Source organism: Kogia breviceps, chromosome 1 (genome assembly GCF_026419965.1).
Source record: "Kogia breviceps isolate mKogBre1 chromosome 1, mKogBre1 haplotype 1, whole genome shotgun sequence".
NCBI classification, from domain to species: domain Eukaryota; kingdom Metazoa; phylum Chordata; class Mammalia; order Artiodactyla; family Physeteridae; genus Kogia; species Kogia breviceps.
Window position 1 is genome coordinate 42,094,709 of NC_081310.1, and position 16,813 is coordinate 42,111,521.

Here is a 16,813-nt window from a genome sequence, read left to right on the forward strand (position 1 = left end):
GGTTGAGTATGTTCCCTGGTTGGGGGGACTACTGCCTCTGTTCTGGTGGATGAGGCTGGATCTTGTCTTTCTGGTGGGCAGGTCCACGTCTGGTGGTGTGTTTGGGGATGTTGGTAGCCTTATTATGATTTTAGGCAGCCTCTCTGCTAATGGATGGGGCTGTAGACCTGTCTTGCTCTTTGTTGGGCATAGGGTGTCCAGCAGTGTTCGTTGCTGTTCCTTGAGTGAAGCTGGGTCTTGGTGTTGAGATGGAGATCTCTGGGAGATTTTCGCCGTTTGATATTGCATGGAGCTGGGAGGTCTCTTGTGGACTAGTGTCTTGAGGTTGGTTCTCCCACCTCAGAGACACAGCCCTGGTGCCTGGCTGGGGCGCCAAGAGCCTTTAATCCACACGGCTCAAAATAAAAGGGAGAAAAAATAGAAAGGAAAGAAAAGGAAGGAAGGAGGGAGGGAAGGAAGGAAGAAGGGAAGGAAGAAATTAAGGAAGGAAGAAAGCAAGAAAGGAAAGAAGGAAGGTGGAGAGGAAGAAAGGGAGGAACGAAGAGAGGAAGGGAGGAAAGAAGGGAGGAAGGAAGGAAGAAAGGAGGGAAGGAGGGAAGAAAGGAAGGAAGAAAGAAAGGGAGAAGACAAAATAAAGTAGGATAAAGTATAGTTATTAAAATAAAAAATAATTATTAAGAAGAAAAATTTCTATTAAAAAAAAAACAGAAAAATGGGTCGGTCTAACCCTAGGACAAATGGTGAAAGCAAAGCTATACAGACAAAATCTCACACAGCAGCACACACATACACACTCACAAAAAGAGAAAAAGGGTAAAATAATAGTATATCTTGCTCCCAAAGTCTACCTCCTCAACTTGGGATGATTCGTTGTCTATTCAGGTTTTCCACAGATGCAGGGCACTTCAAGTTGATTGTGGAGCTTTAATCCGCCGCTTCTGAGGCTGCTGGGAGAGACCTCCCCCTCTCCTCTTTGTTCGCACAGCTCCTGGGGTTCAGCTTTGGACTTGGCCCCGCCTCTGCGCGTAGGTCGTCCAAGGGCGTCTGCCCTTCACTCAAACAGGATGGGGTTAAAGGAACAGCTGCAGCTGATTCGTGGTCTCTGGCTCACTCAGGCCGGGGGGGGGGGGGGGAGGGAGGGGCACGGAGGCGGGGCGAGTCCACGACGTCAGAGGCCGGCATGACGCTGCACAGGCCCGAGGCGCGCCGCGCGTTCTCCTGGGGAAGCTGTCCCTGAATCCCGGGACCCCGGCAGTGGTGGGCTGTACAGGCTCCCGGGAGGGAGAGTGACCTGTGCTCGCACACAGGCCTCTTGGTGGCGGCAGCAACAACCTTAGCGTCCCACACCCGTCTCTACTGTCCTTGCTGACAGCCGCGGCTCACGCCCGTTTCTGGAGCTCCTTTACGCGGTGCTCTTAATCCCCTCTCCTCTAGCCCGAGAAAGCAAAGAGGGAAGAAAAGGTCTCTTGCCTCTTCGGCAGCTCCAGACTTCAACAGGACTCCCTCCGGGCCAGCCGTGGCGCACTACACCTTCAGGCTGTTTTCACTCCGCCAACTCCAGACCTTTCCCTGGGATCCGACTGAAGCCCGAGCCTCAGCTCCCGGCCCCCGCCCGCTCCGGCGGGGGAGCAGACAAGCCTCTCCGTCTGGTGAGTGCCGGTCGATACCGATCCTCTGCGGGAATCTCTTCGCTTTGCCCTCCGCACCCTGTGGCTGTGCTGTCCTCCGCGGCTCCGGAGCTTCCCCCTCAGCCACCCGCAGTCTCCGCCCGCGAAGGGGCTTCTAGTGTGTGGGAGTCTTTCCTCCTTAACGGCTCCCTCCCACTGGTGTAGGTCCCGTCCCTATTCTTTGTCTCTGTTTATTCTTTTTTCTTTTGCCCTACCCAGGTAAGTGGGGAGTTTCTTGCCTTTGGGGAGATCTGAGGTCTTCTGCCACCGTTCGGTGGCTGTTCTATAGGAGAAGTTCCACGTGTAGATGTATTTCGGATGTCCCCATTCACGTCTTTGATGAGAGTACCAGGCAGTCGGAGAAGACATTTATATAGATACAGCATCTGAATCACTGTAAGTGTCCATCCAAAAATATTTTAAGTCCTAACTATTCTAATTGTAAGAAGAAACCATTCCAGAAATAAAGCTGCTCTCTTCACAGTGCAACACTGCTTAAAAGACGGTATGGCAATTGCCCGTGGCAACCCTAAAAGCAAAATAAACAAACACAGTTTTGCTCTTATGCAACTCAGCGGGCACCAGTAAAGAGACACGGTGTGGGAGCTTCAACCATGGAAGGAGGTGGGGACAGTGGAGCAAGGAATAGCCCTAGCACGCTGAGAGCGTCTGTACCTGTGGCTGTGATGATTAAAGCCAGAAGGCAAATGCATTGGTCAAGGGAAAGCAAAGGTCAAGTCTGACATACATGTTCAAAGTCAGTTGTCAAAGTTGGGGCCACTGAAGCGAGTATCAGAGCTGACGTGGGCAGTCAGACAGAGTCAGTGAAGTGGGACAGATGAATGTATAACTGATGGTCAACCCAAGGACCGGTGGCTACACAGGGCAGGACAAGAGGTAAATGATGGTGAGGATTTTAGGCGGTTGGGAAGGGTAAGGAGGATCAAGGGGATGTTAATTCTCACGGTGGGGCTTTTATTTATTCCCAGGGCAGATGTATGGAGAAAAAGCACATGTATAAAGGTGAGTCGGGCCCATCTACAATAAGCCAATAGAGGAAGGACAGAAGTTAGAACTGGATGCTCTTCTGAGACACAAAATCATTTTTACATTAAAAGATAGCAATTCGGTTAAAGTCTCTGTATTTCTACTAAAGGTGATAATGTCCGATACTTATTTTTCTTACTTTCTTACAAAAGACAGAATGAGATCACCTCCACAGATCTGATCAGGTATATTTCCAAGATGCCAAGCTACCAGGCAGAGCTGCCTGGCAAAAGAACAGGGCACTTTTCCTTTCTCTCAGGCCAGGGAAGGTGTAAAATGATCCCACCAGTGCACAGGCCGTTGTAGAGACTGGCTGACTGCTCTCATGGGGTGATCCAACCTGTCTGTAGGGTCACAACCATGGCACCCACTGCTCTTGCCTAGTCAACACTCTCATGAAAGAAGAGAAAGGCCTTTTGTGACGTAGTGAGGTGACGTTCACTGGTGGAATTCAAGTGGAGGCTAGATGCTCAAGGCAAAGGCATTGGAGAAGACATTTCCGGCCCTGGATTGAAGTTTTCTCCCAGCCCTGAGATTCTCTAATCTACCCACAAACCATTGTTGACAAATGGGACATAAGGAAGTGTTGTGCCATGAGAGCAGCCACATTTAGAGGAAGTGTAATGAAGGAGTCCATCAAAAGAGGCTGATAGCTGACAGTCTTTTCGGAGCCAAAGCTACAAAATAACATTTTGTAGCTCCTATCTGTCTGCCATAAATAATTAATCCTATAATGTCCATGTCTGTTGTGGGTGTGGTCAAGAGCTTTGAGCGCTGGACTTGAGTCCATATGGGACAGAGGAGACCATGGTTCCTAGAGGAAAGACAGCTGGAAAATAGCCATCTCCCATCAGCGATCTGGTGTAGGAAGGTAGACAACTCCATTTTGCTCTGAAAGGAAAAGTTTTTAGTCAGATATGTGCATTCTTCCTTACAGCTCAAAATGAAATTATGCAATGTTCAGCAAAGACTGAGAAGCTGGCATTGACACTTTTAGCCTACTTGGTCAAGATTCTCTTAGTACTTGACAAACTTTAACTCACATTCACAAACTCCACAAGATAAAAAGCAGGCACTCACGGTGCGTATCATTCTTGAGAGAGGTGTGTCACTGTATAAAAAGAAAAAAAGTGGTATTTTTGCTCCAGCAGCTATCACTTGCTGGATTGGGATTAGTGCTATACTTTCTAAAGAAAACATAATGGCCCATTAACTCTGAGTTAATTTTCTAGTAGAGGGTTGGTTTTACTTTGAACTATTAACATGCTTTGCATGGTATCACCTGAATCGAGGTTTAAGTCTGTGGCTGTGTAACAAAGCCAAATTCCTGTCCCACACTGGCTTCAAACCCATTATCCAGGACTCATCAATATTATGCTGTGATCAATTGAGCACCTAGTGAGGCCAGAGGTGGGGAATGACCTTACAAAACTAGACTGTAAGCTCTCTAACAGGGATCATGTCTGTCTTTTGCATTGCTATATCCCAGCATTTATACAGTGCTTAGAACATAGTAGGCATGTAACACATGTTTACTGAATGAATGAAGTTTTTTCCCCAAGGTACTAAGAGCCTATATCTCTCCCATTTCTCCTTCCCCTTATTCTTACCCTGAATTCCATTTTCCAAAGGTATCTCTTCCACCTTTCATGGGTTGAAAGATGAATTTAGAAGAAAAGTGACTTCCATATGATTGAAGCAGAATAATGTTTGTCAAAATGGGAAAGCTTACTGAAGTTTTGAAACAAAGGACAAAATTCCCTCAAAAGTTGATAGTAATTAATAATAACAATATCGCTTAGAAAAAGACAAACCAATGTCACTGTTATCTTCTCTAACTCAACTTCTAGGAGGACTGTCCACCTGGACAGGAACTGTACTACTTTGTCGATGTCAGGCACCACCTATGAAACAGACCCCTCTCCTCACAAGCATCAGCCATGGTGTGTGTTCCCTATATGGTGAGAGAGGTGTTCTGGGTCCTGTGATTGCAAAGTGAGGCCCAACCCATTTCTAAATGGAGCTTAGAGTGGCAGGTGCAGAAAATAAAACTCAATGGAGCTGTGGAGAGACAGTCTGTCAACTCCTAGGATCTTTCCACAGGCCTCTCACCTCAGGGCTTCCTTTGCCAGGCTGCAACACCAACTCCAGACAGGGCAATGGCGAGGACAATGAACCCAACAGCTTTCATCGCCAGAAGCATAGTTTCCGATTCTAAAAGCAAGCAAATAAGGAAAAATCCACAAGTGCTCCTCCTCTTCTATGTTAACATTTGGGAACTTTTGTACCTGCAATCATCAGGAAGCCCAACACTATTTTTTGTAGTGTCACTTCTTACTTCACATCTCCGTGGAGAATAGTCTAAAACAGAGGAACAGCAGTTCCCATAGTATGGTCCGAATGCCCCAAGGGTCCTCAAGACCCAATCAAGGTGTCCATGAGATCTAATTCATGATTTCCACCCCCACTTTTTAAAAATCTCCATCTCTCACATGGACACGGTGGAATTTTCTAGAGGCCACGTGATATGAAATGACATCATCACTCTGATAGCAAATGGAATATGTGCTTGTGGTTTCTGGTGTCTAATTTTAAAAAAATTTTTAGTTTGTAATACAGTAAATAGAAACAGATATAACCTAAATAAACAAAAGCTCTTTGGGTTACCCAGGGCCTCACTGTTGGGGCCCCTCCCGTTGCGGAGCACAGGCTCTGGATGTGCAGGCTCAGCAGCCATGGCTTACGGGCCCAGCTGCTCTGCAGCATGTGGGATCTTCCCGGACCGGGGCATGAACCTGCGTCCCGTGCATCGGAAGGCAGACTCTCAACCACAGCGCCACCAGGTAAGCCCTCAATAACTTTTTTAAGAGTGTAAAGGAGGCTTGAGACCAAAAAGTGAGAGAACCTCTGATTTAACAGACCCATTCTAAAGCACGCAGTGATCCATGCTTCCTGCTCACCCCCTTTCCTCAGTCTCACTCCCAAGACAGCCACAACCCCATCTCTGCCCTGGGAACCCTGAAGAACCACGTGGACACCGCCATGCTCCACATGACAGGAGTAAAGGTTGCTGCTCTGAGGATCCAGCTCAACTGACACCCATGTCTGATAGGTCCCATCCCCACTGGGAAGAAGGTCTCCATAATCCATTTCTTGGACAATTTCTTCCCCATTTTTTCATCCAGATCATGGAAATTTCTGGGGGGTAAAAGCCGTGAGCTCTGCAGTAAAGAATTGCAATCCCTGGAAAATTTCTTTGCGATTTACTCTGACCAGTGGGGGCTCTAGGAAGAAGAAGTTCAAGTTAAACAGAAGTATCTTATGTACTGAGTACACAATATTAGAGCTCAGCAAATGCATTTCCCAATTAATTTTCTTCTTTGCAGGAAACATCTAAAACCAAGAATGACCCAGAACCCTGGTTTGCCAACAACAACAAATTCTTTGTGCTAAAGCCAGTTTGAGTAGTTTTCTGTTACCTGCAACCATTAAAATTAAGATGGTTGGGGCTTATCTGGTGGTGCAGTGGTTAAGAATCTGCCTGCCAATGCAGGGGACAAAGGTTCGAGCCCTGATCCAGGAAGATCCCACATGCCGTAGAGCAACTAAGCCCATGCGCCATAACTACTGAGCCTGTGCTCTAGAGCCCACGAGCCACAACTACTGAGCCCATGTACCACAACTACTGAAGCCCGTGTGCCTAGAGCCCGTGCTCCACAACGAAGAGTAGTCCCTGCTCGCCACAATTGGAGAAAGCCCGCAAGCAGCAACGAAGACCCAATGCAGCCAAAATTAAACAAATAAATTAATTAATTTAAAAAATTAAGATGGTTATTCAGCTAGTGAGTGAGACAACTGAAACAAACTCCAGTCACCTGCCTCCAAAACTGATGCACTTGGACAGAGTCCATATTCATACCTGTGGCCCAGATGCCTCCCTGAGGGGCCGCCATAGCTCTGGAAAGCTCCACCATTAAAAATCACTCCTGCGGGAAAAGGCACATTTTGTCTGGGAGTTTCCCACAGCATGATGCAGACGTAATTCATTTTGAATAAAGAAATCGTACATGAAAAGTCCTGTGTTAACTAAAAGTTGACCAATTGAATCATATCTTTGATGCAAAAGAGGAGTTTTCCTGAAAGGAATATTATCCTAACTCCTTTAGTAAAGCAAAGACCCTGTTTGTCTTCTTGGTGATTTCAGATTTTCACTCATCCTGGTGTTGTGTGAGCCCTTGGTTACTACACAGCTTGAAGAATTGCATCCCCTCCCAAAGTATTTCCCAACTTATCATTGACAGGAGGTGGAAGGATTTGTCTCACTGGATCCCCCCCGACAAAAGGAAGTGTCCCTGGAGGTACTCCACTCTGTCAAGACAAGAACTGCTGAATGTTGTCAAAATGCTGATAAAAAGTAACTAGGGAAAGTTTTCGTGGAGAGTTACAGAACATGATAGTAACAAAATGGATTTCAGAATAGGGTCGCTGTAACTTAGATGAGAGGAAGTTACATATAAAACCATGGGTTCTGAGGATATGAGGACAAGATGTTCTCCCTCTTCTTTACCTGTCCTTTGTAGGGTACCTTTCCCATACTCCAGAAATCTTTTTAACCAGGCAATACATTCTTCTTCCAGCCAATTCTTTTGATATTGTAGCTCACGCCAACTGGCCTCCCATGTCCCCTTGGTGATGTGAGCCATATTATCCATAGCCATCCAGGAGAGGGTATCTGTACTGAAGATAATGAAATTCTGTCCGTCATATGCATATTGGAGAGATCCCGTGGTGCTTCCATCCTCCAGTAACTCACAGCCAATCATTCTCTGGTAAGTGTGGAAACCCTGGAATACACATGCAGGCAGGAAGGGAGGGGTTGACATGGGGATGCGGAGGTGGGTGCCCAGGTGACATGACAGGGGGCATGACTGGAAACATCTTCTACCCCACAATACATCACTGCACAGGGCTGCCATGGCATCACTGAGTGGCCAGGAGTTTCCTGTGATGTAAGCCCATTTATCTACAGATATCTGCGGAGTACCTACTGCATACAAAAGGATTATGATAATTCCCTCCTTGGGAGTTATCCTATATTGGGAACAACTAACTGATAAAGTTTTTAGTGCAGTGGAGAAGGGAGAGATATGCGGGAGCCAGAAATACCCCTGGGAAAGTTAATATATTTAGTAAGTCATTGCGCATAAGCAAGCACCTCACTAAGCCTGGCCACCAGGAGATGAGACATGTGCTGACCAAATTTAGGAGGAGAAAGGAGAAGATACAGGTCAGCAGCCTAAATGTGAATGGGACAGGGATATGGGGGTCAAGGGCTCCTGGGGGAGAAACAGACAATTTGAAAGATGCACAGGACAGAGGGCAGGCACTGAACCCCATCAACCAGATTGTCCAAGCTTTGCCAAAAGAATGCAACTCAGCAACTGCTGACATTCACTGTCAGCCCAGGGACCTCTACCGGGTTGGGGGTTAGAGATGGAAAGCATTCATCTCTGCTGCCTTCACCACCTGAGTGATTGCAGTGATGCTGCTGCCACTTCAGTTCCACCTTGAACGTCTGCTGCCAGTCCTGCAGCAGCTGTGTGTACCTCTCCCAGCGATCAGGCACCAGGTTCTCCACCATCCACAGGTCCTGTGGCTCCTTCCGCTGAGAGACACCGTCATACACGGTGATGGGATCAGAATCCACACACCCATCTGAAATAAATTCAGGGATCCCATAGCCAGGATCTGAGACGCCCAGGTGAAAATATCTCAGAGAATGAGTCCCTGGGAGAGAGGCAAAGAAGGCAGATATTTAGAGTCACGGCTGATCTAGATCCATAAACTGCTGGATTCCATTGAATCCCCATGTTGGTCCTTCATGTTCAGTTGCACCCATTCTTCCTGGGACCCAGCTGATACTTTCTCCTATGGAATCACAGAACCCCAGGAACTGGGACCTGGAAAGGACTTTAGAGCTTTAACCAAGACTTGGAGCCTGGTTTTTCAGGTTTGGAAACCTTAGGATGAACTTTAACAGGTAACTCAACTTGTAAGTGAAGTAGAGTGCTCTGGTCTGTGGGAGAAGGGCCCAGGACCACTCACTGGGCCCCTGGGGGAGAGCTGTCTGAGGGACACTGAGGGTTTGAAAACCCTGATATCCCAACCCCCATGTTTCACCAACAGAGGCTCCAAGTGGATAAATGAGGGCCTCCATCTCACTGCTGTGCTTGTACATATGTGCACACACACACACACACCAGGTCAGTCTGCTTGACTGACCCACAGTGAGAACCCACATAAGGACTCAGGCCTCCTGAGGAAAATTTTTAAAAAGCATATTGCTTTTCCTATTATGCCAACCCAACTCTATCAACAAGTTTCCTCTTCCTTCTTCACTCTTTCTTCTGGCCAAACATCACTATAAGAACTGTAATAATCACTAAGCGTCAAAAGTAGGCTAACATGAAATGTTTGACTTTGCCGCCTCTGCACTGAACTTCTCTCAGCTCAACAAAGAAGCTCCTAGGCTGATAGAGACAGACAGGGAAGTTTTGAGGTAGTGGGATGGGTGTTGTGATGGGGTCAGTGCGGGGCATGGGCCCTCAGGGAAGACTTTCCAGAGAAGGTATGTCTCAGGGGAGATTCTGGGACAGGTAGGAGGTGAGCATGCAACAGGCTGGGAAGGGACATAGGAGAGAGGACAGTAAGAGTAGAGTAGAAACCATGTGTGCAGACAGGGGATAGGAGAGCGTGGCCCGCTGTGGGAACCAATGGCCTAGGACGCTGGAGCACAGTGAGCGTCACAGAGGAGAGGAGAGATGACGCCCAAGAGGTAAGCAGAGTCAAGGCTGAGAAGGCCAAGGGCCCCCACGCCCTGCCGAAGAGCTGGAGGGGAGAAGGAATGCGGCATGGTGGCTTTCTTTCCCTGCTCTGCTCCCTGTTGTCTGGAAATGCCCACTTCTGAGCCTTTTGTCTTGTTACTTCCTGCCATCCTGACCCATCTACATCCTCCCCAGTCATCAAAACCCATCTCCAAAGACACTCCCAGGACCAGCACTGACATTTGCAATGGCTGAGTCAAGAGGACAAAGGAGGCACACATTCCAGAGACCCAAATATTTTAAAGGAATAAATCAAGCTAACAAACTGTTAAATACGTTCTATCCTCCTACCTTGACAAATATCCCTTCATATGACCTCAAAGGCCAAGTTCAAATTTAAAAATCTCAGACTTTGTGGTGGCTCTGAGAACGTGGGCCTCCCTCTGGCCCTTGGCCTGAGACCCGTCTCCTTCTCTACCTACCCCAGCTCTACCTAGCCCTGCTAAGGGCTTTGTGCCCACATGTAGACACCCCTGCTGTCTCATTCAGTCTCCATACATAAACACTGCCTCTTTGCCACCTCTTGGGCTCGCAGAGGCCTCACCAGCACCATAGTCCATCCTTAGGAGGATGGACCCAAGGAAGAGCCCTGTGTAAACCCAAGCAGCCCCAAGTCATCTGGGCAACAAACTACAGGTTCCAGATACCTGTGGTGAGGTGCAGACATGGGGCTAGCACCTCCCCTTGGCCTCATGGACCCCTCACTCTGTGGAGGAGGATGTGGATAAGGGAGGGCCAGAGCGGGGCCCTCTAAAGGCTGGGGCAGTATCCACAGCTTCTCTTGCCTGTGTCTCATAGCTGGACTAGACACCACTTCCCCCAATTTTTTCCAGGTAGCTTATCCCATTGCTGTTGTCCCCTTTGTGAGCTCCCTGAGCACTCGGATCTTCGGGCATAAGCTTTGTCACTGTGGAGAGCCTCAGATGGGGGTCAGGTCCCCATTTCCCAGCCTGAATGCCACTTCACAATGTTTACTCCTTCCTCTTCATTTTAAATATATATTTAAGGGAAAAACTCAAATTAAAAGAAAACCAGTTCATGAAATGGGTGGATCAGCTTCTGTGCATGCAAGTCTGTCTGTAATTTTCTTTTTTCTAAAACTGCTTCTGAAAGAATTCATAACGTGCAGCCTGTCTTTTAGAACTGATCACCCCAAGGCCAGGGAACTCTTACCTCAATTATGAGGGGAGACAGAATTCCCTGAGACCAAACCAGGCCTGCTGGGCTTCTTCTGACTGATTGCACCAGTTCTGTTAAAGCAGTGCAAACCCCCCTTCCTCCCTGCTCCTCTAGCTGGGGTTGGGCCAGCTTGCAGGGTTCAGAGCAGGCACCCCTGCCCCGTGGGCCCTCCCTGGAGGCTGTATCCTGCACGTCGGCTGCGGTGCTGGGCAAGATGGAGGCTGTTCTCCCCGAGGCCTGGGCAGAGCATAAGGGCCCCAGTGCCCCTCTGTACTGCTTGGACTTTTTATTTCCCACCCCTTTCCTTTTCTGTGTGGGTGGGGAGGCAACACAGTGGAAACCTCTGAGGTTGGACATAAGATCATCATAGAAGTCTTGGTTCTTATGAAGACAAGAGCCAGGGTAAAGCAGAAGCACAAATTCTATCCCCAGAACAACAGCTGCCATATTCTGCCTTCTATTCTCTTTGTCTTTGTTCACCTCTCACCCTCTTCTCAATCCTAAGGTACTTAAGAAATGGGGCGGGGTTTCCCTGGTGGTCCAGTGGTTAAGAATCCGCCTTCCAGTGCAGGGGACGCAGGTTCCATCCCTGGTTGGGGAACTAAGATCCCCACATGCCGCCCGGCAACTAAGCCCGCGTGCTGCAACTAGTGAGCCCATGCACCGCGATTAGAGGGAAGCCCGTGCACCTCAACAAAAGATCCCGCCCCACGTGCCATAACTAAGACCTGACGCAGCCAAAAATAAATAAATAGTAAATTAATAAATCAAACAAAAAAATAAAGAACTGGGACTTACTTTCTTCCCTCTGTATTTCCTACAAGGCCTAGCATAGGGAGCCTGGCCCATGGTAGGTGCTTCATAAATATTTGTGAATTAAATTGTTGGCAAAACACTTTATTTCTCTCCTTCAAAACAATTAAGTATGCTGGAATGAGTATGAATCTATTTAACTTGAACTTATACTTAATTAAAAAAAATTATTTTGGCTTCGCCACATGGCTTGTGGGATCTTAGTTTCCTGACCAGGGATCCAACCTGGGGCCCCAGCAGTGAGAGCACCGAGTCCTAACCACTGGACCACCAGGGAATTCCCAGGAACTTATACTTTAAAAAATACTTTTCATAAAGGGAGCAGAGCTGAAATCTAATTTACATCCAGCCTGGAGTCTGCAAAAGGTGTAATATGGTTGAATCTGCAACCGATTTTGCAAACGGTTCTATTTGTCCACCTCTAGAAATGCAGATATGCAACTGTTTTAAGATGGAGGCTAAAGGAAGAGAAAGTCAGGAACATTAGTTCTCACACTTTTTTAGTTTCCATCTGAGTATTCAACAAACATGTGAGTACCGCCTCTGTGCCAGGTGCTGTTCCAGGCCCTGAGCACACCACAGACAAAACAGATAAAAATTTGTAAAACAGTTATACTCCAATAAAGATGTTAAAAAAATGTTTGCCCTTCTGGAGCCTACATCCTAATGGGAGGAGAGGAGGAAGGCAGACAATATAAGATAAATACATATAGCATGTTGTTTAAAAAGTGCAGTGGATCTAGAGACTGTCGTACAGAGTGAAGTAAGTCAGAAAGAGAAAAACGAATATTGTATATTAACGCATATACGTGGAACCTAGAAAAATAGCACAGATGAACCCGTTTGCAGGGCAGAAATAGAGACACAGATGTAGAGAGCAAACTGTATGGACACTAAGGGGAGAAAGAGGCGGGGTGGTGGTGGTGGTGGTGTGCTGAATTGGGAGATTGGGATTGACATGTATACACTAATATGTATAAAATAGATAACTAATAAGAACCTGCTGCATAAAAAAAAATTAAATTAAATTTTTTTTAAAAAGTGCAATGGAGAAAAATTTGCAAAGAGGACTAAGCAATATAATTCTAAACATCAATACTTAGGGAAGACCACTCCGAGAAGGAGACTTCTGAACAAGTACCTGCAGGGAGTGAGGGAGCCAGGCAGACATGTGGGGACCACAGTGCAGGCAGGGGGGGCCTGTACAAAGGCCCTGAGGAGAGGTCAAGCTGGCACATTCCAGCAGCAATAAGGCCTGCAGCTGGAGCTGAGGGGATGAGGGGCAAAGAAATAGCTAGGAATGGCTTCCACAGTTACTGATAGCAAAAAACCTCATAGAAATCAAATTCCAGGCAAAGAAGGGATTTAAGAAGAGACTGTGTTATTGACGTATAGAACTTCCCTTGGAATCTGGGTTTCCTTTTATGACATCTGGGGTCTACATGCCTAGTAGATGCCAACAAGCAAAAAAAAAAAAAAAAAAAGTATTACCAACTTGGGGCGTTGCTGCTCAATGGGAGGATTTATTCTAAATGAGTATCACTGACATTATCTCCATACATAATATTTACAATTCATGTAATTTCGCTTTCTTATAAAAATGTAACTTCATAAAGATTTGCATTATCCAGAGTTTATAAGAGGTAAATAGAGAGGCACACGGTCTGTTGCCAATACTGTCCAAGGACAGTGTAATGTCCTTTTCTCCAACCTCAATCTCAGTCTTATTCCTGGTTTTGGAGCAGTTTTTCTCCACTAGCCAGCCCTGACTTCAAAGGCTGCTCTGCCCCAAAAGGCTGGCCTCCAGTCATCTGCCCATCCAGCCTCATGCAGCCGTGGCATGGCTCTGCTCCAGAACGTCACAGCCCTCTCCCCTTCGTTTGCCATGGATACAATTACCCATCTGATGTGTCCACAGGTATGAGTCACACTTGCTCCTCAGTTGGGCTTCCAAAATGCTACCTCAGGTGGGATGGGAAGTTGGTTGACAGATGTTGAGTCACAGAAAAAATAAGGGAAAGTCCATGGTACCCTTTCTCTCATGTCGCATTAGACCTTGTCATAAGTTATATCCTATAGATATGTTGCCTGGATGATTAGATTTCTACAAGAACTGTGAAGGTTGAATCATTTGAAAAGACCTGTACTTGACTGTTTTTGATCTACCAAAGTGGCAATTTCATATGATTCAATCTAACCTTCTGATTCTTCTTGCTGCAATAATTATGAAATTAGGTTTTTCTCTCCCTTTCCATGAACATCAATCCACTTATTGAACTGAAATCTACAATTGTGAATTTGGTCTTCTGTCCAGGCCAGTCAAGTTGCTTCTCAAAGAGCATTTGCTGCTCTGTCCCAATAGCCTGTGATAGACATTGCTGAAAATCCTGAACAACACAGCCCAACAGCAATTAGACCAAATGCAGTAGTGACTTGACATCCTATATTATGTTCCCTTTAACCTGTAGATTAACTAGTTGGACTGTTTTGACAAAAGTCTGTGAAACACTAGATTATAAAATAATTGATAAAGTGTTTTCAGGTATTCCTCCATGGGGGCAAACACATGGCAGCAAGCAGTAAGTGCCCCAAAAGAGGTACCAATGGGGTGTTCCACCAGCTAGGAGAGAGATCCTGCTCTCACACAAAGAGATCCACAAGGAGGAGGTAGAAAACCTGCTATGAAGTTAGGCCTTCCACGAGCCATGGAGGGCAGCAAAATCTGAATCATAACCCTCAGAACCGCACTTACTTCTTGAGCACATGCCGCCATGTGTTAGTTACCATGCTAAGCCTCTGATAAGCATGAGTTACATTTATTCCTCACTGCAACCTTTTGAGTCTTAAAGGTCTTAAAATTCCCATTTCACAGGTAGAAAATCGGTGCAGAGAGTTGAAGATAATTGCCCAAGATCATCCTTAGAATCCGTAAGTGGAGAACCCAGGAATTACACTCTGACCTCTCAGGCCAGAAGCCCCTTTGCCTTCGACTGCCCAGCTGATCCGAAGCAGAGGCACTTCCCCATCCCAGGCTCTGTTTCAGGCTCCTCGCCCAGATCACCATTGCTCTCTCCCGCCCCCTTGTGTCAAGGATGACTCACTGCTGGATTTCCCAGTCCCTGGGGACCCGGGCTCCAGACCTTCCTACAATTGGCTGTGGGTCCCAATTGGATACCCAGTTCAACCAAGTCCCAATTATTTGCTGGCCCTCCCAAGTAGCCCGATGCTTTAATACAGTCAAAATGATTATGATTCCTGGGAACTACTCTCTGGAATTTCAGGCATCATGGGAATGAGGGGGAGAAGTGGAGGGTGATATTTTTAGTTAAGAGGGCCTTTGGACACTTCTCAAACTATGCAGTGATATAGGTAGTTCTATACGCATCAAGAACTGCCAGTCCCTCTCCTAACAACTCCTGTCACTACAGGAAGTCATCGAGGGCCCGGAAGTGCTGAATGTGACAGTTTGACTCTTTAGCTACTCTTTTGAGGCTACCCTTTGGAGGTTACCAATGTCTCTTTTAAGTTTTATCCTTTTCTGAACTTCCAGTAGGCACAGTCCTAGCTGCTAGGGATACGGCAATGAACACATCAAATCCCAGCCCTCTGAGCTCCTTTCTAGAAGGAAGACCGGCAGTAGGTGAAGATATAATACAGGATCAGCTGCTGATAAGAGTTGTGAAGAGAAATAAAGCAGGGAAAGGAAATACACACACACACAAATAATAATAATAAAGAAAAAGGGAAAAAAATGAAAAGAAAATGTTTAAAAAGAGAAAAACAAATTTAAAAAGGAAAAAAAGCAAGGAAAGGAGGTAGAGTGTGACGAGGGCTGACCTTTTAGATAGAGGGACCAGGAGAGGCCTTCTGAGCAGGTGGCATCTGAGCAGAGATGTGAATGAAGTGAGGAAGTGAGTCATAGGAGAAGAACCTTTCAGATGGAACAACAAGGCAGAGTCCTCAAGGAAGTTGCCTGTTCCATGTATTTGAGGAATAGCAAAGAGATCACTGTGGGCCGTGTAGAGCTTTGGAGAATGAATGAATGTGCCCTGGTGGTGTTTTTTTTTTCCCCAGTACTCTCTGTATACAATGATTACCATATGTTCTCCTATTTCCCAGAAGAATTACATTTTTATGAATTTTATTCTTTTTAAATGATTCATTGAAGTTGTAACAAAATGTGATTTGGTACTTATACTCTTGAAGGGTTTTCCACAATAAATATAAATTTGGCTGTCAGAAAGAATGTCCTCTGTCATCTGTCTCAATTTGGGTTTCATAAAGCAAGTGTTTAAAGAGCCACTTGCTTGATCTTTAACGTAGGTCCCTTCCTTCGAGTCCTTGGCAATCCTTCTGGGGTAACAGGATGACTGAGGTCAATGAGTTTTAGTGAGAATAGACAAATATTGCAACTAGTCAGAAGAAAATCTACAAATTAGTTGAATTTCTCAGATTTAGATAGATTCAATGTCAACCAAGAACAAGGCCTTAAGGGAGTAAAACAGTATCTTGGAGAAATTTCTACTGCATGTGCCTTGGCAACAGCTCCATGGAAACAGATTGAAGTCTAATAATGTCTATAGCAAATGCCCATATTTTCTCATGTTAACTCTTTGAACTCAAGGTCATTTCTAAGCAGATAATTTGCAAATCTTTCTTTTAACACTAGCCCAGTTGACAGTTCAGGGGACTTATCCATCATTACTCCTTGTCTGTGAAGGACTTCATCATTCATGAAGCAGATTGATATAGCAGATTGAAATATCCATAGAGTTATGAGTAATATCAAGAGACTGACCTTGGCTTTTTCAGGATGAAACACACAAACCACATATGCCTCTGCAAGAGAGATCCCATGCATGCCCCCACCCTGATTACACCCACCCACATCACCAGCTCACAGTCTCCCACAGGCTGAAATGAAGAACAGGAGGAGCTGTAAAGCATGAAACATCTTTCTTTTTCATGCAAATTCTGCAACTAGAATAAACCACAGTTGTGAATTTAGTCATTATTGCTGACCAAGTTCACTGTGGCACACGGTCAGATCACTTCAATTTCTTAGGGACATCACCTTGGAACATAAATTCCGGGAGGCATTTATTAAGTGCCTATTGGTCACTAGGCAGTATGAGGAAAATAAAGAAGAGAAAAATGAGAAGATCTCTCTCCCTGCCTTTAAGGAGAGCCTTGAAGGAAAGATTTTGGTAAACAGAAAGTTAT

The 16,813-nt window shown here is 46.0% G+C and overlaps 1 protein-coding gene and 1 long non-coding RNA gene across 3 annotated transcripts; one reads left to right on the top strand and one right to left on the bottom strand.

The window, feature by feature from the left end:
* The first annotated feature begins 1,167 nt into the window (after nucleotides 1-1,167).
* LOC136792670 (uncharacterized) lies at nucleotides 1,168-15,828 on the top strand. Of its 2 annotated transcripts, XR_010836948.1 has the most exons (5): nucleotides 1,168-1,649; nucleotides 1,887-2,063; nucleotides 7,437-7,543; nucleotides 13,336-13,508; nucleotides 14,463-15,828. It is a non-coding gene; the product is annotated as an uncharacterized lncRNA (long non-coding RNA). The 2 variants fall into 2 exon arrangements; XR_010836870.1 differs by lacking the exons at nucleotides 1,168-1,649; nucleotides 1,887-2,063 and having other exon boundaries at nucleotides 7,352-7,543.
* On the bottom strand, nucleotides 3,565-8,493 carry LOC131756026 (major histocompatibility complex class I-related gene protein). Its single transcript, XM_059062779.1, is given in 6 exon segments — nucleotides 3,565-3,605; nucleotides 4,827-4,928; nucleotides 5,723-5,891; nucleotides 5,893-5,912; nucleotides 7,282-7,553; nucleotides 8,237-8,493. Coding segments are annotated over 6 exon segments (723 nt in total). The 5' UTR covers nucleotides 8,356-8,493.
* Nucleotides 15,829-16,813: the final 985 nt, after the last annotated feature.